Source organism: Lycium ferocissimum, chromosome 4 (assembly GCF_029784015.1).
Source record: "Lycium ferocissimum isolate CSIRO_LF1 chromosome 4, AGI_CSIRO_Lferr_CH_V1, whole genome shotgun sequence".
Taxonomy (NCBI): Eukaryota; Viridiplantae; Streptophyta; class Magnoliopsida; order Solanales; family Solanaceae; genus Lycium; species Lycium ferocissimum.
The window spans coordinates 46,718,977-46,742,694 of record NC_081345.1 but is presented as its reverse complement, the minus strand read 5'-3'; the positions used below and the strand labels follow the sequence as shown (position 1 = coordinate 46,742,694).

Sequence of the window (23,718 nt, the reverse complement as noted above, 5' to 3'; positions counted from 1 at the left end):
AAACAGATAATCACCTGGGGTTGTGGTGGGATGGATAAGATTCCTCTTTCTTTAGCCAGAGGTCTCGGTTTGAACTTTGAGAATGAAAAGATTATGGTAGGAAGTGCTTCCTCGTTTAATGGGTTTACACAGAGCAAATTCAGATTAACCGTGAGCGTCAAAGCAAATACCAGCCATTGGGTGAAAAATCAAAGAATAAGATTAGTAGTAGGTAGATATTTAAAGTTTAAATTTTGCGCACAGAGTGTATAATGGTCTTTTTCGTTTAGACATCCGAATAAGTTGACATATAACAGCAACTAACTATTTATAGTAAATCTAGTTGGTATTTATGTAAACTTGTTAAATTGATAAAGATGTATTGACTGTATAAAAATTATTTATACTGTGTCAATGTATATAAATTAAATTTTTAAGAAATGTTTATCCAAACCGACTAACCACATTTCACAATCAATCTGTGTCTTTCTAATAAAGGTTCAATCAAAACATAAAAGGTGTAAGACCATTACGTTAAAGCTGGTTTTTCTTTTGGACGAAATGTGGGGTTCGCAGCTCTCATTGTCTTGCATTTCATCTGATCTTACTCTTAATATTTATAATATTAAATGACGCACCTTTATTTTTGGTTGGTTCTAAAAAGAATAATATATTTTTATATTTAATAATTTAATTTCTAAATTATCATTTTACCTTTAATGTGTAATTTATAACTATCCAAATACTTATAGCTTATTTTAAATCACAATTTATTTTTCTTATTACTTGTGTCTAGTCAGACACTATCACATAAAATGGGTTGAAGTGCACAAATAGCTTATTCTAAGGCTAGTAGTGAAGCCAGAAATTAGAGTAAGGGGATTCAAACTTTTTTTTATTTTATTTTTTTATTTTTATGCTAGTAAGGGTATTCAACAACTTAAATATATGCAAAACGGATCACTTTTACCTTATCTACATAGTATAATTTTGCAAGGAAGAGGGTGCAATTAACTCCCTTTGCACACCTCTGGCTCCACTCCTGTCTGAGGCAATGTTAATATATCATCATTTATAAAAAGTTTTTGTAAATATAACATAAGCCTTTTCTTTCGAGTTGAGGGCTTACCTGTAAGGTCTACGTACATCCTGCCATCTCCAGACCGCACTTATATTTGTGGGACTACATTTGATATGTTATCGCCAAAAAAGTAGATATTCCGATTTAATTTTTTATCATAAATGGGAGGTAGGAAGTCCGAAATTTAGAAAAATTATAACTATCACTTTCACGTAAAGAATCAGCAAATAAACGTGTCCATCTTCTTTTTCTCTGCAGTCTTATTCCTCATCAATCAATATAGCATCCATTATCTTTTTACTAAAATATCAATATAATCCGAATCTAATTACTAGTACTCTATGTGTTATAGACGGTTATTAAACGGAACATTATTATTATTATTATCAAGCCGAAAGTTGCTGGATACTCAATTCTAAGATATGAGTTTTCTTTAATTTTGTTTTATTTGTGGAGTTTATGTTTACTTGATATAAATAATTTATTTATTTTGTCATGTCAGATTTTCTTATGCCAAACAAATTCGACTGATTTTATATATACAAAATAAAGTTAAATAACTTTACAATATAATTTTTCATAATCGAGTGACCTTTTGTGATATTTACTCCAATATAGCATCCAACGAACCATCATTCTCTTTGACTAAAATATCAATAAAATCCGAATCTAATTACTATTATACGTGCTATAGACGGTTTCTGTATAGAACATCGTCATTATTATTATTACCAAAGCACATATTGCATAGAGACTTTATTTTTCTTCACAATTCTGCATATAGAAGACTAAAAAATAACAGTAATAATGTGTTGTGGAGATAGTTGTAGGCCATTGGCCTTTCTTTTAGGCCTACCTTTTGCTTTGCTTTCACTTATCGTCTCTCTCGTTGGCATCATCATCTGGATAGTCGGGTGAGTTCTATTTTTTTTTTTTTTTTTTTTGTTATTAAACTTGGCATATCAGATCGGTTTATTACACTCGCTTGTCCTAATTTATGTGATACTTTTCGGTTATCGAGAGTTAATTTTTCTAATCTTCGAAGTTAAATTATAGCCAATTTTGGCTAAGTATCTTGTTTTGTTAAAAGTTTTTTTCAAAAATGAATATTTGGAGAGGAGAGTTAATTCTTGTAATCTTCAAAGTTAAATTATTGCCAATTTTGGCTAAGTATCTTGTTTTGTTAAAAGTTTTTTTCAAAAATGAATATTTGGAGAGGAGAGTTAATTCTTGTAATCTTCAAAGTTAAATTATAGCCAATTTTGGCCAAGTATCTTGTTTTGTTAAAAGTGTGCTTCAAAAATGATTTTTTTGGAGAGGAGAGTTAATTCTTGTAATCTTCAAAGTTAAATTATTGCCAATTTTAGTTTTAAAAAAATGAATTTTAAGAGCAACACTTCATGTTTAGCTAAATAATTTGAAGAAAACTTTTGCCAATGTTAGAATTGTACTGTGTGCTTGACCAAGGTTTCAAAAATTGAAGCTACTTCTTCTGTCCCAATTTATGTGATATAGTTTGACTAGGCACGGAGTTTAAGAAAGAAATGAAAACTTTTGAATTTGTGGTCTAAAATAATTCGTAGATATTTGTGTGGTTTTAAATTATTTCATTTAGGGTGAAAGGGGAAGTTTAAGTTAAATTATTTCTAAATATATATAGAAAAGTATCATTCTTTTTGGGACAGACTAAAAAGGAAATGTATCACATAAACTGGGATAGAGAGAGTACGTTTTTTTAGTTTCTAAAAAACAATTTTTGCTACTACTTAAAAACACTTATATATTTTTCCTAAAAGTTTTGTCAAACAAGTTAACTTTCTAAAAATAAGCATTTTCTGAAGTGGAAAAATACACATTTGGCTTTTCAGAATTTTGGCCAAACAGAGGGCATTAGATTAGAGCAATTACTTGTTTTAAAATTTTAATATACTACTCTTTTCATGTTAATATAATAAAAAAATATTTTAAGATATTGATCAAAGATTACATAATTTGATTCACGAAAAGCGAAGAGTGTCATTTTAATTGAGATAGAATAAAAAAGGTATTAGTTGATTAATTTTTTTTTTTTTTAATATATGTGAAATTATATATACAGGTTGACGTTGAGTTGCATATGTCCCTGTTGTCTCTGTGTAACTGTGATGATTGAATTAGCTCTGGAGTTAATAAAAGCCCCAATTCACGTTATGCAGTGGTTCACTGATCAAATCCCTTGTTGAGGCTTTTTCATTCTTCATAATTTCTCTTATATAATTCTAAAAGGTTAATGTTGTTGTTGATTAATGTAAAGCTTCTTTAATCTCTTTAATGCATGTAAAAGTTTCAGAAGATTTTCTTTTGTACTTTGTTATTACTTATTTGTTGTCTAATATATGCTTTAATTTGCTTAGTTTTTGAGTTACACACATCCATCGAATTAGTTCCCTTGCAAGTAAGCCCCCTTTTCCCCTTTTGTTTTTTGATAAGTAGTATTCTATTAGAAATCTTGCCTCTGACATAAGCAGGAATAGCATATACATAAGGTTAGCCTTTTCTCTCAATTATCTAAGTCTTGATAGCGGATTCGGTCTGTTAACATGAACATGCATTAAATTATATTCTAATCCTTTATTTTTAAGAGAATTCCTTAGCCTTTTCTCTCAAGTATCTTGATAGCGGAGTCGCTCTGTTAACATGACCATGCATTAAATTATATTTTAATCCTTTATTTTTAAGAGAATTCCCGTCATTCTAAATTAAAATTACTAAGCCCTCTCGACAAGCTTTTCAGCAGAACATTCTTGACCAAAGTTTTCTTTATGATTTGAATGAAAAAGGTAGACGTTATTTGTTTAATGTTGCACGACCACCAAGACATCACCTTGCTAAACCCTCGAAAGATAAAATCTTGAATCAGTTTCTCGACCCTCCAATTACTTGTCACTTTCGTGTTACATACTCAACTCAACCTCACTATGAAATGAACTCAGTGCCAGCTCTATTTGATTTCACATAATAACCTCCTCATTGTTGTTTATCTTTCTACTGTTATCATAAATGACAGCTTTTATACATGGTGCTGTCAAATTCAGTAGTATGAATGCAAACACGTGAATGGAGGCACATCATGAATTCAAACTCAAAACCAATATTTATGTAGAGGGAGAGCAGAAGTTGGCAAATAACATTGAACTTTTGATCACACCTTAGTTCACTCCTTTACTAACTCACTAGTCCATTTGGTGGGTGCTGATATTTTTCCATATTCATGAATAACTGAATTTTCTCTTGTTACCAAAATCAAAAAGAAGAAATCTTCATTACTGTTCCAATTTCCTACTAAGATAGGAAATACCATCATTGAGAACAAGATTTCGATGATCCAAAAAAAAGAGGATACTATTCTGTCTTTGCTAGCAAAAGGATGTTTCTCTGCTAGACACATTATAGGACTACAAGGGTATGAACTCCAGCTAAACATCAGTCACTCTTAAAAGAAAAAAGTTAAACCAACAACAAAAACAAGTTTCAGAGCCCTTAATATTAGGGCTCCTCAAAACTGACCCTTTGAAAGAGTTAAAAACACTTGACAAACAACAATTAAGATGGCTCAAAATGCCCAAATTTCTATTGTGACTGATCTTCTTTCTTCTCCATGTGCACTGATTCATGATCATTACCACTTTGAGAATGCCCACGTCCAGCAATAAGATCTGTTGCTGTCTTGCCTATCTCCACTATAGTTTCACCAATGGCTTTTAACAGCCCTCCTTGCTTCTGCTTGCTTTGCTCTCCTCCTGATTCTTCAGGAGTGAAGTCTTGAAATTCTTCATTTTCGGCTTCTTCCCACTTTGTTTCTTGCTTTTGCTCACTAATGAATCCACCTTCACTTTCTCCCTGTACAGATTTAAATCAAGCAGTACATGATGGTGATGGCATGGTTGAAGTTAAATTGAAATCAATATGAACATTAGTGCGCTAAAACATGGAATAACAATAAGAATACTATTAGAAGACAAATAAGAAACTTGCTTGGCGTGAAGACATGTAAAGACACTTCTTTGAAAAATAATACTCTCTCTGTCCCAATTTATGTGACAACATTTGACTTAAAAAGAAAAGAATACTTTTGAAACTTGTCTTTCTAAAACAATCCATAGATATTTGTGTGGTTGTAAATCATTAAAAGTAAAATGAAAAGTTTAAAGTTAAATTATTTTTTGGTACAGACTAAAAAGGAAAGTGTATCACATAAATTGGGACAGAAAGAGTAACACTCTTAGGGATTCAAACTAAGTCACACAAATTGTAGCATTCTAACAATCTTTTGCTTTTATATACTTTGAATAATAAGAAACTTGCTTGGCATGGAGGGTCATGTAAAGATGCTTCTTGAAAACAGTCCAAAGTCTTCTCACGGGGAGGAGGAAGAATAATAACAACACTATCTTCCGATTTCAACTAAGCCACCCTAGAGGAGGACGAAGAATAATAATGACTGGAACTGGTGCAAGGCAAGGGAAAATTGCTCTTACTTCCCGAAGCACTATTACAGAATTTTAACTAAGCTGCACCAGTGGTAGCATTCAACAACATTTGGTTTTTTATACTTGAATCTAGGATTTACCCTCTGGATCCAATGTCTCTTTCAGATATTTTCCAATTAAACAATTACTTATGTTGGTATTGTTTAACATATGGTACTTAAAACATAAGAAATATTTAGCCTAGTGAGCAAAGAAACACCAATTACTCTGTTTTTACCTTGGGAGTAATATGATCTCAACCAATTACTCTGTTTTTACCTTGAAATCGTATGATCTCTTAGCTTCTAGTTCCCTCTCGGCTTCAGCTTTCTTCCTAGCAGCATACTCTGCCGCACTTTCTTCAGTTGAAACCACATAATCCTTTGCACCAGCCACCTTATTCTCAACATATCCCACAGCATTCATTCCAGCACCAGCCACTGCATCCTTCGCGGCCACCGCCTTTTCCCCAGTATACCCTGCAACATGAGGTGCCAAACAAGAGGACTAGGCTAAATATGGACGGATCAAAATATACTGAGTTATTAAATGGACAGGTCATATTTACCTGCCCAAAAGTTACTTGGGCCAATGGGTTGGTTGAAATACACTAACAAACAGATCATAATCTAACCTGTTAAATTTTTACTAAATTTTAATTTTTCCCCCTTTTTTTTTTTTTTTTTTTTTTTTTTCATTTTCCTGTTGTGAAAAAACGCTTTTCTTTTCTTGGTCTAACGGAAACAACTTCTCTACCCTCTAAGGTAGGATGAGGTATGCGGATCCCACCCTCCTCAGACCCACTCTTTTAGGTATGCTGTTGTTGTAATTTTTCATTTGATTTTTAATTTTTTATCTAGATACCTAATTAAAAAATTTCTCAGAAAATACTTCAATATTTTAACGAAATTTCTCATAAGTAAATTTGGGCTATATATGCAACTTTTAAATGAGCTGAATTGTACGCGTCAAAATGATAAATTGACATATGAACCACCTACCTGCGACACTAGAAGCAGCACCAACCACAGCTTTGGTGGCATCTGCAGCTTTTTCTGCTGTATAGTGTGCAGCACCCCAGCCAGCCACTGCAGTTTTTTCCTTCACAGTCTCAGCTACTTCCCCTGCATATCCTAATGCTCCTTTGCCCGTTTCTAATGTGACGTCTTTCGCTTCTACTGCTTTCTGCCCGACATAGCTTGCTGCATTCTTGCTCTTTTCCGCCGCAACCTCTGCACTTTGCAGGGTATAATCTTTAGTCTTTTTGGCTGATTGAGCTGCAGTTCGTCCAGCAATTGAAAAGGTATCTGTAGTAGCAGCATAAGCTTGGTGACCCTTATCAAGAACTGTGTCCTTAGCATAATCTTTAGCCTTTTGTGCTGATTGAACTGCAGTTTGGCCAGTTCTTGAAAGGGTGTCTTTAGTTGTAGAGTAAGCTTGTTGACCCTTCTCAAGAGCTATGTTTTTAGCATGATCTGCTTCTTGGCCTGCACTTGAAAAGGTTATCTTTAGTGGACATAAAAAAATGTATAATATTTGATGAAAAAAAAGAGTATCTGCAAATAGAATTATGAATGGACATGCATTTAACTTGAAAAGTAGGAATTGTGCCGGAAAAAAGATTCACTTAAAAATGGCTCCAAACCTATATTGCTCGGACTGTTCAAATATACCACCAAGTCCGTCTCGGATCCCCGAAAGATTTTTGAGGATCCAAACACTAGTACGGCAACACTTTTGGAGAGTACTAGGAACATAGGTCAAAACTACTTTTTCAAATTTGAAAACCCATCTTCACAATTATTTCCATTATATACCCAAATATTGTTTAGAAACTTTTTTTTGAAAAAGAAGAAAGTGGTATGGACAAACAGCATAAGCTTGCTTACCCTTCTCAAAAGCTGTGTCCTTAGCATAATCTTTAGCCTCTCCGGTCTTTTGAAGGGTATAATCTTTAGCCTTCTTTGCTGATTGAAGTGTATTTTGTCCAGCACTTGAGAGGGTATCTTTAGTTGTAGAGTAAGCTTGCTGACCCTTCTCAAGAGCTATGTTTTTAGCATAATCTGCAGTTTGTGCAGCACTTGAAAGGGTGTCTGTAGTAGCAGCATAAGCTTGATGACCCTTCTGAAAAGCTGTATCTTTAGCATAATCTTTAGCCTTTTTGGCTGATTGAGCTGCAGTTTGTCCAGCACTAGAAAGGGTATCTTTAGATGCAGCATAAGTTTGCTGACCTTTCTCAAGTGCTGTGTTTTTAGCATAATCTGCAGTTTGACCTGCTCTTGAAAGAGTATAATCTTTAGCTTGTTGTGCTGATTGAACTACATTTTGTCCTGCATTTGAGAGGGTGTCTGTAGTAGCAGCATAAGCTTGCTCGCCCTTCTGGAGGGCTGTGTTTTTAGCAGCTCCAGCCTTATCAGCAACATACTCATATCCACTTTGACCGCCATGTGTCATACTGTCTTTGGCTTGTCGACCTTTTGCTGTTCCGTAAGCACCTGCACCAGAGATGAGTATCAGGGTTCAGGGGTGAGTCCAATTGAAACCATCATATACTAAAACATATACCATAGGTAAACATGTGAAAGATTCTGAAAAAATTAATACTCCCTCCATTTCAACTTATGTCAAGTTAGGTGCCTTAGTTTAACTAGGCATGGAGTTCAAGAATTTTTTTGAATCTTGTGATCTTAAATTAGATGTGTATGTAATGTATTAAAGTGCTCTAATCTTGTGACCTTAAAGAGGTCAGGTAGAACAGTGTAATTAAAGAATTGCCAAAGAGACTAGGCATTGTGCTCTTTCTTTTGTTTGAAAGAGACTGTACTCTCCGTCCCAATTTAATCAACTTATATATGTGGAGGTGTTTGATTAGCACAAAATTTAAGAATGGAACGAAGACTTTTTGAAAGTTGTGGCCTATAATAAGCCACGGGATATTGTGTGGTCTATCGGTATCTCATTAAGGGTAAAAAGTAAAGTTAAAGTCAAATTGGTAACCAACTAAAAAGACAGAAAAGGGTGTCACATAAATTGACATAAATATGACATAAATTGGAATGGAGGGAGTACTAGTTTTGAACTCATTTTCAAAGAATGTAAAATCTTGAAAATGTATCTTTAGTTGCAGCATAAGATTGCTGACCTTTATCAAGGGCTGTGTTTTTAGCAGCTCCAGCCTTGTCAGCAACATAGTCATATCCACTTTGAACGCCGCGTGTCATACTGTCTTTGGCTTGTGCACCTTTTTCTGTTGCATAAGAACCTACACCAAAGACCAGACTTACAGTGTTAGGGTGAGTCCAATTCAACTCATCTTACTGAACATATATACCATTGATAAATATGTGGGTGATCCTGAAGAAATAGTACTACACACATTAAGTTTTTGAACATAAAATCTGGAATCTATTGAATATAAAAGGCGGGAATAGCCCAATAGACACATGTACTTGCATAGTTTCGACATCCCAGACCCCTCACTCCACAAACTTTTATCGGGATACCTCAACTTGTTCATGCCTTAGAAAAACCTATTTTGATCGAGTTGAAATGTCTGGAAGAAAATCTTTGGAATAGGAGGTTTGGATGCCAAAAAGGTGTAAGTGACTTTTGACTTATTTTGATCTGTAAGTGACTTTTGACTTATTTTGATCGAGTTGAAGTATTTGGATAATAATCCGTGGGATGGAATAGGTGGTCGGGATGTCAAAACGGTACAATAGAGTTTTATCTAGACACCTCAACTTGATCGAAACAAATCTTTTAAATGCCTTTGAAAAACTCACCTTGATCAGAGTTGAGGTATCCGGATAAAAACACGTGGAATAGGGGGTTGGCATATCAAAATGATTCAAGCACGAGTGTCTGATAATGCAACTATAGTATCTAGTAGAGTGCCTAATAATGCAACTATGGTGTCTATTAGCCCATTCGGCTTAATTAAAATCTTGAATCTGCTTCTAAAAGAGGATATATAATGTAAAATATTGAAATTAGAGAGTTATCAAATATTGGAAGAGATTCTTTTTCAGACTACAGGGAAAAGCAAGACACTTAAATTGGAACGAATGAATACTTAGTACTAGTTTTGAGCTCATTTCTAAAGCATGTAAAATCTAAAATCTAATAAATTTAAATCCTGAATTCACTTCTGACCTGCGGAACCAAGTCCCTGACTTGCATTATGCAATGCCGCTTCTGTGGACTGCTCCATTTGGCTTTTGTGCTTTGTATCATCAGTACCCTTCTGTCTCTGGCCATGCACTTCAAACTTTACACCCCCTGGCCTCTCTTCAAATCCATGTTGTTGCTTGTGCTTCTGATGTTGTTGATGACCAAAAGAATGCTTCTCATGTTTATCATGAGCACCAGGAGTAGGCTCAGTGGCGGAGCCATCACTTTTACTGAAAATTCAAAATATAAAAGTTCAACACAAAGAAGTGGATATCAACCTCTATCAGCCTCTACTGTATAGATGTAGAAAATAATTCTAACCTATTTGATATAGTTTAATATTTTAATGAAGAACCCTTTTATTGAAATCATATAAATTTAACATATTAAGAAGTTAAGGGATATCAACCTAGTAGCAGCATTTGTGATATGAATTGCACCAGGACCAGCAAGGTGAAAATCAGTTCCAACTTGGACTTTTACATTAGTACCCCTTTTAGGGTCTCTTGTTTTCTTGATTTGGATTTGATGTTCATCAACAATGTGTTCTCTTCTTGCTTGTTCTGAAGCCATTGGTGGTAATAAAAAGTACGACTAATTTTTAATCAACTGATTTTGCTTGGTTGTTTTTTTTTTCCTTTTTCTTTTTGGACTTGAAAGATTGTGTGATATTGAGACTGATGAGGGTGTGACACAGAGGAGGTGCTTAAAAAGAAAACAGACAGGGTGTAGGCTGTTGACAAGTGGTTCAATTGGTGATGAGTGTTGAGTTCTATGTTGGGTTACGTGGCAAGATATGGTGAATTTAGAGAAACTACGTTAGTCAGCAATCACCTTTGCTAACGTGTCATTCGGTGAATTTGCCTATGTAGCAAATTTTATCTTTGTTTATTTTGGATACATAACTTTTGTATTCTGTGTGTTTTTGAGAGATCAAATTGTCAACTATGTTGAATTTGCCTATGTTCCAAGAAGCAACTTTTGTTTTCTGTGTTCTTTGTGCTTTTTATTTTTACTAGTTTTGGACACATGCACGGGAGTTCCAACCAAGCAAGCAATACATATGAAATACATATGATATGAGTTATATTAAAATAGCTGTATAATAATTATCACAAACTATTCAGCGGAAAAATACAAGTTGCAATATGATATGTTTTCCCAATATGTACGATATAAATGTACGGCTGAATTATGGAGTTAAAACTCCACAATTTCTTCTATTTGGCATGATTTATCATAAACTCAAGTAAAAATAATACTACTGAAAATAATTACAAATAGTTAATATAATGACAATAAAGTGCAATTCTGATAGGGATTGGCCTCGTGAATAGTTTAGCTTTAGTAGCATCTTTTTTGGCTTTCGTAGGTTTCGAAAGCGTCAGTTCGTGTATAATTAAGGTTAAAAAAGTTTCTACATCGTCTAATATCAAACTATCAAAAGAATAAGAAAAAGAATCAAGATCGTCTTCATTCTATATCTGAATCGCGTATCCTCTTGTGTAAGATTTGGAATGAAATAGCTGGTTGGAGGAATCTTCACTACCAGAGGTCTCGAGTTCGAGGCTTGGGTATGAAAAAATCCTTAGTAGGGAGTGCTTCTCCAGAATAAGGCCCTACGCCGCGAATCTGAATATAATCAGGTTTCAATGCGGGTACCGGACACCGAGTGAGAAATAAAAAAAAAAAAAAAAAAAAAAACTTCAAAGCAAAAACACAACGAAAAGAACCCAGCAACTTTTTAGGAATAATATTAAATGTCTCAGATTTGAACATGCAGGCAGAAGGAAAAATTCAAAATATCTGGTAAATTGCCAGATATGCTCTATATTTCATCTAATGGAGAGGGTTAGACATATTCTTCATGTCCATTTATAGAAGATGTTTAATGAGTGAAATTTAAAAATAAATTATCATTAGTGACCATATAGCTGAAGGAAAGCAAAAAGTTTTGCAACATACGTAACTACAAAGCTTATAAGTTCTTTCCTAGTAATTTTTACTGTAGCAATTATAATTGGCATTTAGTAGGATTTCATTAATTATATAGCCTCTGATCATGTTTTGATTATTTATAATTCATCCGGCAATTTGTAAAATTTTACATTTATAAAGAGTTAAAGAGCTTTTAGAATAGCAATTATTTAACATTTAATAGGATATCATTTAATAAGACACCACCTTTAATATATTTATATTTGTATCTGTAATCATTCAGCCGAGAAGTTGTAATTTGTAAAGTTTTTTGTGTAGGAGTTGAAGAGCCTTTAAGATATCAATTAATAGGATATCATTTAATAAGATGCCACCTTTTAATATATTCATTTGTATCTGTAAATCATTCAGCCGAGAAGTTGTGTTTGTACTGCGAAAAATTAAACTTGTACTAATAAATTTTTTAAATAAGAATTAATTTAATCATTTATCTTTTAAACGATATTTTCGTAAACTGAATTTCAACTATGAGGCTTCCCACTTTTAGTATAATATGATTTTTAACTTTTTGACTTCCGTCTTTTGATTTTCCCTCAACACAAGTAATGATGACTTCATGATTATTAGTTACTCCTTGACTCCTTTCATTCAATTTAGGTCTAGGGTTTGAGTCTTGAATATAAAATGAGAAAATTTTAACCTTATGTTAATTGGGGCAACAATGCTACTAAAATTGACCAATTTTTTTAATTCTTACAAAAAAATAACCTAAACTTTTCTCTCTCTCTACCTTCTTATATGTCTGTATATGTTGGTATACGTGTCTGTATATGTGTGTATATTTCTGTAGATGTTTGGATATGTTTGTATATTTTGAGCTATTTTTTGTAATGTAAGTTTTGAGCTATTTTTTTTTCAATGTGAGTGGCCAACTTGTATAATTCTGAAATTTTCCCATATAAAATCGTCTTTGTTGGGGACACTAGACTGTCAATGTGAGATTTTTGTAACGAATTTGAATTTAATCTGACGGTAATACAAATAATGAACACCGGGTGAGAAACCAAAAAAATTTAACATGATTTAACTTGAACATAAAACTTTTAAAGAAACCATGAGTTTGGCACCTTATGATTTTTTACATATTATAACATTGATGTGGTTATAATTTTTTTGTCACTTATGAATATTAAACATATTATAATAATTATGTGGCTAAAAATTCTTATGAAGAATAAAAAGGAAAGATCAAGTAAACTTATTTTCAAATTTAGAAATATATCTTTCGGTTTCAAACAAAGTTAATCGTGTTAACGAAGGGAACATAAGAATAGGCTCTCTCTCGGGAAAAGCAATGTGAAACTGATCAAAACAATTTCATAAATCTTTCTTTAAAAGAATGCTCATCTGTCTTACAACATTGACTACGGCATCCTTTCATGCCTAAAGATCTTATGGCCACTTAATTTACAATTCAAACACCAATCTTGTTTTGTGACAAATACAAATCAATCAAATTCCTAATCAAACATAAACCTTGAAATGGACAAATCTATCATGGCAGCTATAGAATAATTGTTGCACGCAACAAGAAGTGAGACTTTTAGTGACGACTTTGGTGCTACAGAACTTTACAAGATATTTCTCGTGGCGACTTGAAGGTCACTAAGAATAATCGAGCGGCTGAAACTTATTCATGAAAAATATTACTTTCTGCGGCGACTTCAAAGATCATCACTAGAACTATCACTTTTTTGTGGCCGCTTGTGACGACGCTTTCAGAGCGGCCACAAAAAAAAAACCTCACTTTTTGTGGCGACTAAAGAACAGGGTCGTCGCGTTTTCAACCAATGAGAGCTGTATAAAGGAGAAGGTTCCAAGTATCAGGCAATCCAGGAAGACACCAATGGCTACAATCTGATGCATGCATATCACTATAAAATCCTGGATGTGCATCTTTTCTATACTGTGAAAGAGTTGTAATGTCCAACAAATAAGCTTTATTTTTTATTCTGCTCATTACTTTGTTGACCACAATTGCTTCTTCTGGTGTCCCTCCTGGATACTTTGTGCCAAAAAATGGTTGTGTTTCTCCTTTGCATGATTTTGCTGGTTCATTCCATTCCTTGCCCCTGAAATTTTTAATTAACCACATTAGGATTTTTGTAAAGTTACTAAAAGATTAGTCAATTGAGAAAAATAGAAATTCTGAAAATTCTTTTTGGTAAAAGTATAGTCAAGAATTTTTTGCCCCCTTTCACACAGTTAAATTAACACATACTCCTTGTGTTCCTATTTATGTGACATTTCTTCTTTTTTAATCTATCTAAAAAAGAATGAAAGATTTATGTAGGAACAATTTACCTTTAAACTTTTCATTTTACACTTAATGAGATGATTAATAGCCACAATTGGAATCCTAATTTTAAGTATCAGGCTATGTCATTGTGATCCTAATTTTAAGTATTAAACTATATCATTGGTGAAATAGAGCTAAGATTAATGAGGAATTAAATTATATATACTGATGTTAAAAGGTAATGTAATATTACTATTATTATTTTATTTTTAAATTATCATATCAAACTTGATACATGAAGCTACAACTCAATTCGATAATATACACTTTTCTTTATTACTAGTAGTGCACAAAACATAAGAACAAATTAAGGAGGAAATTGCTTACTGATAGTGAACTGGGGAAATTCCTTGGAAGAAGACTTTAGTTTTAGAAGGGTCAACATTTTTTTCGACCCATCTAGCCCATGTGGTCATTCCTTTGTAGAAAGCAACCAAACGGTTCATATCTTTGAAAACTTTGCCCCTTTCTTGCATGAAATCCCACCTGCACCATATTCATAGGTAGAGGTGTCAAGTAAATGAGTTGGGCTAAATTAATGTGAAGCAAAATAAGATTGAATCAATAAATGATAAAGAAAATTAACCTAAACAGCAATTTATGGAATCATTTTAATTAAAATTAGTTGATAACTATTTAATATATGTATATTATGTATATAAGTTATGTAATCAGTGTATTACTCAAGTATATTGGAAAAAAGAGTAACCATTGAATCCAATCAGCTATTTATGTAAAGATTTCCACTACTAGAAACATATGTTTTTCCCACATTCAGTGCGAAATTTGTGCAATAAAACATAATTTTCCCACCTCATTCTCACCGAACCAGCTTACTGGGAAAACACATTGTGGGAAACAGATTCTCATTGAAACGCTGAGAAACTTCCTACTTTTCCGTGTGAAAACACTACTATTTAGGTTTTTCCCCACCGACATTCAATGGGAAATAGCCACTGAACATTTTTTAGTGGAAAATCAGTAGAAAAATAGAAATATTTTAGTAATGTATAGACACTGACTATTTTTAAGAAGTTCATCAGAATAACAGTTTAGCGCGTACAATTTTTATCAATTTCATGGGCTAATTTTATCACTCGTATACACAATTATTCAACATCAATTTTCAATAGAGTTGAGTAATTGCAGAGAAAAGATATATATGGAAAAACAGAGTTAAAACATACGGTTGGGAACTGCCAGTATGAGTCCACCAATGCCAAGAGTTGAATATCAATACATCCATTCCTCTCCAAGCATTGCCATCAGTAATGGAGTCCAACTTCAAAACAGTTCCAATATTTTCTTTCACCATGTCCACCAGGTAAGGAGTACGATACATTAACAATCTAACTCCATAGTCCTGCGTTATACATCATTGCAAGAAGAGGTTTAATAATTGACAATTGATTGCAAATTTTGGAAAAATAGCATTAAAATTTAGTGGAGTGAGTTTTGGTAATATGTTACTCTCTCTGTCTTATTTTACGTGACACATTTGTCTTCAGAAAGGTTGCACAATTGGTTGTTCGGTCAAAAATATTGCGCAGTTGCTAGCTAATATACATATATTATACACTAGTTAAACATATATTATATATCTACCGGCTATTTTTTCCGGTCTGCGGCTTTTTAAGTTAGTTTTCTTTTTCTTTTTAATGTGCTCAATAAGATTGATATATTTCTATAGTTAGAAGTATTGTGTGTGCAAATAAAGTCACACACTAATAGTTGCAAATGAAAAGATGATAACTTATAGTAATGTGTTGAATAGTGAATATTTTTAATGGTGTAAGGTGTTTCGGCAAAATAATATAGCCTTGGCGTACAACAAACAATATCACACCACGTTAAAAGTATCTTTGAATTATTTTAGCCCAATTCCGAAAGACGAGTGGTGTCAGACTCAACTGACTGTCTTTGCCTGCCTGCAAGCAAGTTTACTACCTCTAGATAAGCTCATAAAATGATGGGTCATGTAGAATTTATTGTGTGACGGACCACGTGGAACTTAGTTTGAGGGAAAGATTTTTGTGTGTATGTGTGAACAAAGTCCTATATTGGTAGTTGAAAAGAAAAAGATTATACATACATATAATTTGAAATCACTTTTTCAGCTTCTGAAAACAGTTGTTATTAAACCTGCCTGCCAACACACATCAATTCTCTAAAATAAACAATTTTATAATATAAAGAAGTACTTTTGATTTTCCAAAAGCTTGGTCAAATAAGCTATTCGCTTGACATGAATTTTAAGAAAATAATAGAGATTTTTGAATTTAGGGCTTTTACATAAAAGTATGTATAATGTACAAAATGACCTTTAAATCTTGTGATTTTAAATATATCATATAAGATATTCAAATTAAAGAATTGCTAAATTTAAAAAAGTAAAGTAAAATGGAAAATTGAATCAGAGTAGTTTGTTAGCAGACAACTTGATTTGGCAATCAAGCTGTTTTGAATTTAGTCATGATTGCTTGATCTTCTTTTTTCAGCTTATACATAAAGCTTCAAGTGTCATAATATTTTCAACGACAAATGTAATCAATATGGAGTAGCCGCCCAATCTTTTAACATGTGTGTTTTTTAATGCCAGCAAATAAGGTGAAACAAGCTCATAAAATCATGATTGTAAATTTTATTTAAGTTTGGACGAGTTAATAATCTACCTATATATTAACGTTTAATTTAGTTTATTTAAAACTTAGATCAATTTGAGCTAAATATGTAGTCCAAATTAACCTGCAGAAAATCTTGTAATTTCTTTTTGATATATTATATTGTCATAATAAAGAAAAAAGTTTTATTCGGTTTGCTAAACGAGTTATAAAAGACCAAACAAAGTAACTATAACTTCATAAGAGTTAAACAGATTGGGTTATGACTCACTGCTTTAGCTCATTTTGACCCAACTCAAATCAGTCAAGTAATATTTGGATAGGTTAATGACACGTCTATTTATTAACTCAATCAATTTTAACTCGTCCAAATTCATCCTAACCTGCCAATTTGACATCGTTAAATTATCACTTAATTTAGGGATAATTGCATTTTTTATCCATCAACTGTTAATAAATTTTAATTTTGGTCCTTATAATATTTGGCTAAGCACATTTAATCTTCAATTAACTCAAATGTGTATTTTTGGTCCCTTTATAAATTAAATATTTAGTAATGTAATATTTAAACTATTTTTAAAATTATATACCATGAAATATGGAGTAACAGTGAAACATTAACACAACATCAATAATTTAATGGTTTGACACTTAATAAATCGTTTAATTTGTCAAAATTTACAGTTAGACGAATCAAAAGTGCACATCAACTAATTAAAGGCTAAATATGCTCAACCAAAAATTATGCAGACCAAAATCGGAATTTTATTAATATTTGAGGGATTAAAAGTGCTAATTAATGAAGACGACGAGCATGTCTTGCCAAATATATATAGTTGAAGTACGAAAGTTGAAATAAAAAGACAAAGAAATAGAAATATTTGCATGTGCATATAATTCAATTGATCACTCACCAAGAATGCAATTTCAGCAATTCCATTTTTCCTTATGACTGCAGTTTTAGCATTTGGCACTGATGATTGAATCATGCAACCCAATGACTCCCACATATTCAAGCTCAAAGAGTCACCTACAAACATTATATTCTTCCCCCTGTATTTTTGCAAGAAAACCAAGCCATTGAACCTGCAACATTTTTCAATAATCAGTTTAAGTTTTGTGCATTAATGATATAAAATTATCTGCATTTACATCACATAAAACGTAATTATAGGTAAATCTCTATCACAAGTATTAAATCATAACTTGATAAAAATGGTAACCAACCTGCTCTGGTGAGTTGAATTACATTGATAATGTAAAAAGTCTTTTACATTGCCAATTGTGGCCAATAGAGGTAGAGGCGTAGAGCAAAGATTATAATCATATGGGTTCAGGATTCTACGATAAAGCTTCAAATGCTAGTAATTGAATTCTGAATTTAATTTTTATAATTTTTGTAATACAGAAAACAAAATTTAGATCAAAGCTACTGATTTCTGCCGAATTCATATGTTATAAACAAACCCGCCTCTGATAGCGGAGACAAGAATTTGTGCAAGTTAATTCAAATAAAATACTAGAATGTAACATTTGAGACTCGAACCTATGGATTTTACAATTTCTAGACCCTTTTTCTTTGTACTAGAATTTTCACGCATGTCAAAGGGATTCAATAGTTTATATCACAACTAGAAAAAATAACATACTTACTCTATTTGCACAAACTAATATTACAATAAAAGAAATCCAGTCTAACCTCCTTGACTCTACATAGCTCTGCATTGTCAATATATATAACTTAAATCTTAAATGATTCGAGAGAAGGATGAGGTGACAAAAGGTAATGAAAGAGCTAAAAGAAAGGCAAAAAAACAAAAAATTAAAGAAAGTGTAGTTGTCTACCTTGGGAGGTTGCAGGAGAAAGGTTGCCATCTATATTTGAGGTACAAATTATCAGGCCTGTTGTACTTCTGGCAGTTGAATTCATTGTCAATGAATGGACATGTTGAGAAATCATACATAGGATATGAAGAATCATAAACCCATTTCCCACTGAAAATATTGCAACCATTACTAATTGCATCTATAGAATTAGTGGCATTTAGAAAATATTGTTCTGCATCTGTTCTTACTGAAAACAGCAAGAACAGAGAGAGTAATAAAAATCCCATCTTAAAAGACAGCAATATGTATAATTAGAGAAGAAGCTGAAGTGGGAAGAATGAGGAAACAATGTTGTAATATATATATATATATGGAGACAGAAGAGAATAAATTAAAGTGATGTTTGTAAGAATTTGAATTTTTTTTCTTTTAATGAGATGTGGGGGCAACATGGAATTATTTTTATCTGAAAATTTGGAACTACACATGATTAATTTTTTCTCATGGATTTTCTTTTGGAGGGTATTTGATCCCAAAACCTTTTCATGGAAAAAGAAAAGGACTACTATGATATATAGTTGTTTTTGGTTATTTTTTACAATTTGTTATCGGAATTCACTGACCGTCTAGTCTGAATCGCATCGTATAGAGCTCATTAAATGAGGAATCACTCTCTATCATAATTTCTTCATTCTCAAAGCTCGAACTTAAAATTTTGATCTAGCTAAGGGTGGAGGAATCTCATCTATCCCACAACAATCCTCGATGTGTTATTATAATTTTCTACTACTTCTACTAATTAAAGAAACTGGGGTTGGAAAAATAGTACTATATATGTAGTCAGAAGAGAATAAATTAAAGTGATGTTTGTAAGAATTTTTTCTTTCTTTTTTCTTTTTTGAATGAGGTGTAGGGACAACATGGAGTTGTTTTATTTACAAAATTTGGAACTACACATGATTATTTATTTTTTCGTTTTTTAACGGAGGAAACTAAGCACTCCTTTTACCAAAAAATCCATTTCTCATGGATTTTATTTTGGAGGGTAGTTGATCCCACAAACTTTCATCGTAGGATGTTTCATGGAAAGAGAAAAGAGTTACTCCCTCCGTTCTATATTAGTTTTCCACGTTAATATAAATATATGTCTCAAAATACTTGTCCATTTACGAAATCAAGATAGAATTAATTAAATTTTTCCTACTTTGGCCTTAACATTAATTATTTTTTAAAGTAACCAACATTGATTAAAGTATAATTAATTGGAGAGAGATAAGGGTAATGTAGTAAAAATACATTTTTATTTATGAGTTTTCGAAGGACGCGTAAAAGGGAAAGTGGACAAGTAATAAGGGATGGAGGGAGTACTACTATAGCTTAGCTTTTTATATAATCATTCCATTCGATTTGATTCACTGGTTCGACTAGTCTAAATTCGCGTCGCGAGCAAGATTGTGTAGGTCCATTAAAGAAAGAAACACTCTTTAGCAGAATTTTCTCTATTTTCGAAACTCAAATTCGAAACCTCAATCTAATTAAGAGTGCACAAATCACAGTCACTTCACCACGGCCGCTACAATAATTTCTACTATTACTAATTAGTTAGTATTATTTTAATGGAATTGGCAGTTGCAATTTCTGATCAGGTCGATCTCATCCCTAGGTTTTTCCCCTGCATTACAGGCAACAAAAAATCTTCTTGATATGGAAATCAAACTTGCTTTCACGGGCTTAATTAAAATTTGAAATTTATGAGCTCGAGATTTTAGTCCTTTAAAGTTATTGAGTTCTAAATTAATTTAAAAAAGCGGGACAACTCGACGCACAAAGCATTTTGTGTTAGTGGGGTCAAAGTGCCGGACCGAAAAAAGATGTGATATAGACAACTTATCCTAATGCAAGCATTAATGACTACTTCCATGGCTCGAACCTATTACCTTTATGTCACATCGAGTTCTAAACTAATAATTTATACATATTCAAGTTACTGTATAAATACAAATTTTGAATCAAAGCTACTCAATTCGACCGAATACGTAATCGAAATGCTAGCTCCCCGTACTTGCTTTTATCGTGAATTAATAAAAATGCTAGCTCCCCCGTACTTGCTTTTATTGTGAATTAATAAATGTAAGTCTAAATAACCTCTCACGTGAACTTAAGGATTATTTTTCTATGAAAAATCTTTTTCAAATTGCAGTATAGCAAGTGCTGTCATCTACTGGGAAGAGAAAAAAAAAAACATTTTATAATGCAACAAAATGTTTGATCCAATCGGCCGCTTGTAGGAACGACACCTTTTCCTACTACCCAGCTACCATTACATGATGTCCAACAAAATGTTGTTGGATATATTTTATGCATTGACGATATAAAAAATATTAATACAATTAAATCACATAAACAAATGGAAAACGCTTTTATTAATAAGCATTTAGTTGGTAATATAATAAATGAAAAAGTAAATTGTTGTAATAGGCTAGCAAATGATGTGATTAGATGAATGAGATTGATTCTCTTTTGATCATAAGTCTCGGGTTTGAGATGAAAAAGGAGAAATTCTTGTTAAGGAGGTTTAATCTATGTTTGTCCCTTTTCAGACCATTATTTAAATTTTGTCTCTATCTTCAAAAGTTGTGCAAATATAGCCGGTGGAAAATTACTCTTACTAACAACGTTAGACTCAGGTCCAATGTCTGCTCATATATTGCTCAACTTTATATATAAAATATTAGACTGTCATCCAACGTTTTCGATGACCTTCAAACTTTTAGCTAATAATCTAATATTTCTCATAAAATTTTCAATTTACTCAAAAGAGATATTTAGACTGACATGATCTGAAAGATCAATAAGTTTTGTAAGAATAATAAAAAGAGGATACTTTTTAAAACAACTATCCAAAAGGGACAACGGTCGAAAATTTCTTGTTAACGAGCGCTTTCCCCTTAAATAGGTCTTAAAATGCAAATTTACATTAGTCGGGTCAATAATCCGAATATCAGATGCATAAACAAAAAAGGTCTAATGTAATGGAGTAAATCACATTAATGGTGTAAGATAATTACCTTACACCGTCAAGTGTACATGACACATTCTTCTCTAACAAGTTGCCAGGTTTTGTTTACTCCTTTTGATACAAATTTTTTTTTAAAAAAATTGTTTGAGGAATTCACAAAGTCCAATTAATTCCAAATCTACAAAAGGCAAAGAGAAAAACAAAATAAGGGCCAAAATGCAAAAGGATAATATTAAGCATCTGCATTAATTTTAACATCATGTGCAGATGCTGTTACTAATCTTGCCTTAATCCCATGTGCCGTTTTATTAGATGGTACAATTACACTCTCCATTAAAAAAAAAAATGTAACTTATATACATTGATAATGTAAAAAAATTTACATTGTCAATGTAATTTAACTTGTAATATCATATTAATTATCATTTATACATTGTTAAAATTAATACTCAAACAAAATTTACATATAGTGTTTTTTATAACAAATGATTGCGTAATATTTGTTTGTACTATCGCTACATAGAATTTAAACTCTTTCAAAATACACTCAAAGGGCTCGTTTGGTTGGGGAACAAGTTATCTCGGGATTAATTTTCCGGAATTAGTTATTCCGAGATTATTATCTCATCCTCAATGTGGGATAAAAATAACACTAAAATTCCGGAATAATTAATCCCGGGATTAGTTATTTCGAGATTTTATCCCAACAAGACGTGGGATTAACTCATTTAAAATTTAATTTCAGGATTATTTATCCCTCTTTCCTTCAAGCACAAAAAGGATTACCTACACGTTTTCACTAAATTATACTCTTCGCTTTATTTTATGTGTCGTTCTATTCTTTTTATAACATCTTTAGCCAAAAAAAAATTAAAATATGGTTATTTTTAAAGTACTTTCCGAAAAATACTTTTGATGAGCAATAATTTGTGTTTCACCAATCAATTTGAAAAATATTTTTAACAAAATTAGATCAACAATCTGTGCTTGGCCATATTTTTAAAAAGAGCTTCTGGAGAGAAGCTACTTTTTTTATCTTCTGAAACACATCTTCTGCTTCTGCTTAAAAAACACATATTTTTTCCTAAAAGCTTGGCCAAACACTTTAGTTTCTAAAGTAAACACTTTTTGATATAAAAAATAAGCAGTTTTGTATTCCAGAAGCTTGGCCAAATAGCTATTAATCTGTTTTAAAAAGAATGTAACTTATATTTAGTAGTAACTCTTTAATTATAACATCTCGCATGACATATTCAAAACGATAAGTTTCAAAGGGCATTTGGTACATTACATGCATCTTTGGTACGTACTTTTGGTCCCTCGAGTATCGGTAAATTATAATTTTAGTTCTTATAATGTCTGATTAAGCATATCTAACCTTCAATTAATTGAAATGTGCAATTTTTATCCTTTGCTTGTGAATATTCACAAATTTATCATAATCATTTTGCCACTTAATTACATATGTGTTATGTTGAGCTTGTACTATTACTCCATATTTATAGGTAATGTAATTTTTAAAATAGTCTGAATATAACATAAATACTTTCTATAAAAAGGGACCAAAAATGCATATTTTAATTAAGTGAAGGTTAAATGTGCTTAATAAAATATTATAAGAACCAAAATTAAAAATTTACTAATAACCGAAGGATGAAAAGTGCTATTATCCCTTTTTTGTGTGTGTGTTCTTAGAAGCACATTCGTTTCTCATGTGCTATATATGGCTCCTACCTAAGTTGAAACCTAAATAGGTAACACTTGGTGATAGATTCTGATCTAGCCACATGATTCCACTATATATCACGTACACTAAAATAACGAGTAGATATTAAGTTTTTCATGTGGATTTAAGCATAAGTTACAATTAATGCCAACATAATGAGAGCTTTAAACGACCATCATCATCATTATTATTTATATATATATACTTCCATAACAATTTTATTTGATATCTTTATGTGGATTTATGTATAAGTTACAATCAATATAATCAAGCATTTTAATATGAAACCTTTACTAAGGCACCTTCATCATGGATGTAATTTGCTTAAAATTATTGTGCCAACTATTGTCCACCTTATCACCTTCTAAGTCAATGCAAAAGTTATTATAATCAGCCCAATTTCTTTTTGTAGTCTCCTACTCTCCTTTTTTCCTCTTAAATAAGTGTGTGTATCATTTCAAATAGTTAGTGCTCCATAATTTAGCTT

At 32.1% G+C, this 23,718-nt stretch overlaps 3 protein-coding genes across 5 annotated transcripts; 1 reads left to right on the top strand and 2 right to left on the bottom strand.

Moving 5' to 3' along the window:
- The first annotated feature begins 951 nt into the window (after window positions 1–951).
- LOC132053337 (signaling peptide TAXIMIN 1-like) lies at window positions 952–3,464 on the top strand. Its single transcript, XM_059445320.1, has 2 exons — window positions 952–1,974; window positions 3,159–3,464. The coding sequence occupies exons 1-2, from the start codon at window positions 1,868–1,870 to the stop codon at window positions 3,280–3,282; spliced, it is 231 nt and encodes a 76-aa protein (XP_059301303.1). The 5' UTR covers window positions 952–1,867; the 3' UTR covers window positions 3,283–3,464.
- A 953-nt stretch (window positions 3,465–4,417) lies between these two features.
- Window positions 4,418–10,436, bottom strand: LOC132053336 (embryonic protein DC-8-like). Of its 3 annotated transcripts, XM_059445319.1 has the most exons (8): window positions 10,151–10,436; window positions 9,724–9,971; window positions 8,711–8,830; window positions 7,528–8,063; window positions 7,458–7,494; window positions 6,570–7,055; window positions 5,848–6,047; window positions 4,419–4,939 (listed from the first exon to the last, which is right to left on the bottom strand). In XM_059445319.1, the coding sequence occupies exons 1-8, from the start codon at window positions 10,312–10,314 to the stop codon at window positions 4,670–4,672; spliced, it is 2,061 nt and encodes a 686-aa protein (XP_059301302.1). In that variant the 5' UTR covers window positions 10,315–10,436; the 3' UTR covers window positions 4,419–4,669. The 3 variants fall into 3 exon arrangements, with proteins under 3 accessions (XP_059301301.1, XP_059301302.1, XP_059301300.1); XM_059445318.1 differs by having other exon boundaries at window positions 4,418–4,939; window positions 7,458–8,048; XM_059445317.1 differs by having other exon boundaries at window positions 7,458–8,063.
- Window positions 10,437–13,036: 2,600 nt separating this feature from the next.
- On the bottom strand, window positions 13,037–18,831 carry LOC132053335 (protein trichome birefringence-like 39). Its single transcript, XM_059445316.1, has 5 exons — window positions 18,505–18,831; window positions 17,574–17,745; window positions 15,226–15,401; window positions 14,366–14,524; window positions 13,037–13,811 (listed from the first exon to the last, which is right to left on the bottom strand). The coding sequence occupies exons 1-5, from the start codon at window positions 18,771–18,773 to the stop codon at window positions 13,523–13,525; spliced, it is 1,065 nt and encodes a 354-aa protein (XP_059301299.1). The 5' UTR covers window positions 18,774–18,831; the 3' UTR covers window positions 13,037–13,522.
- Window positions 18,832–23,718: the final 4,887 nt, after the last annotated feature.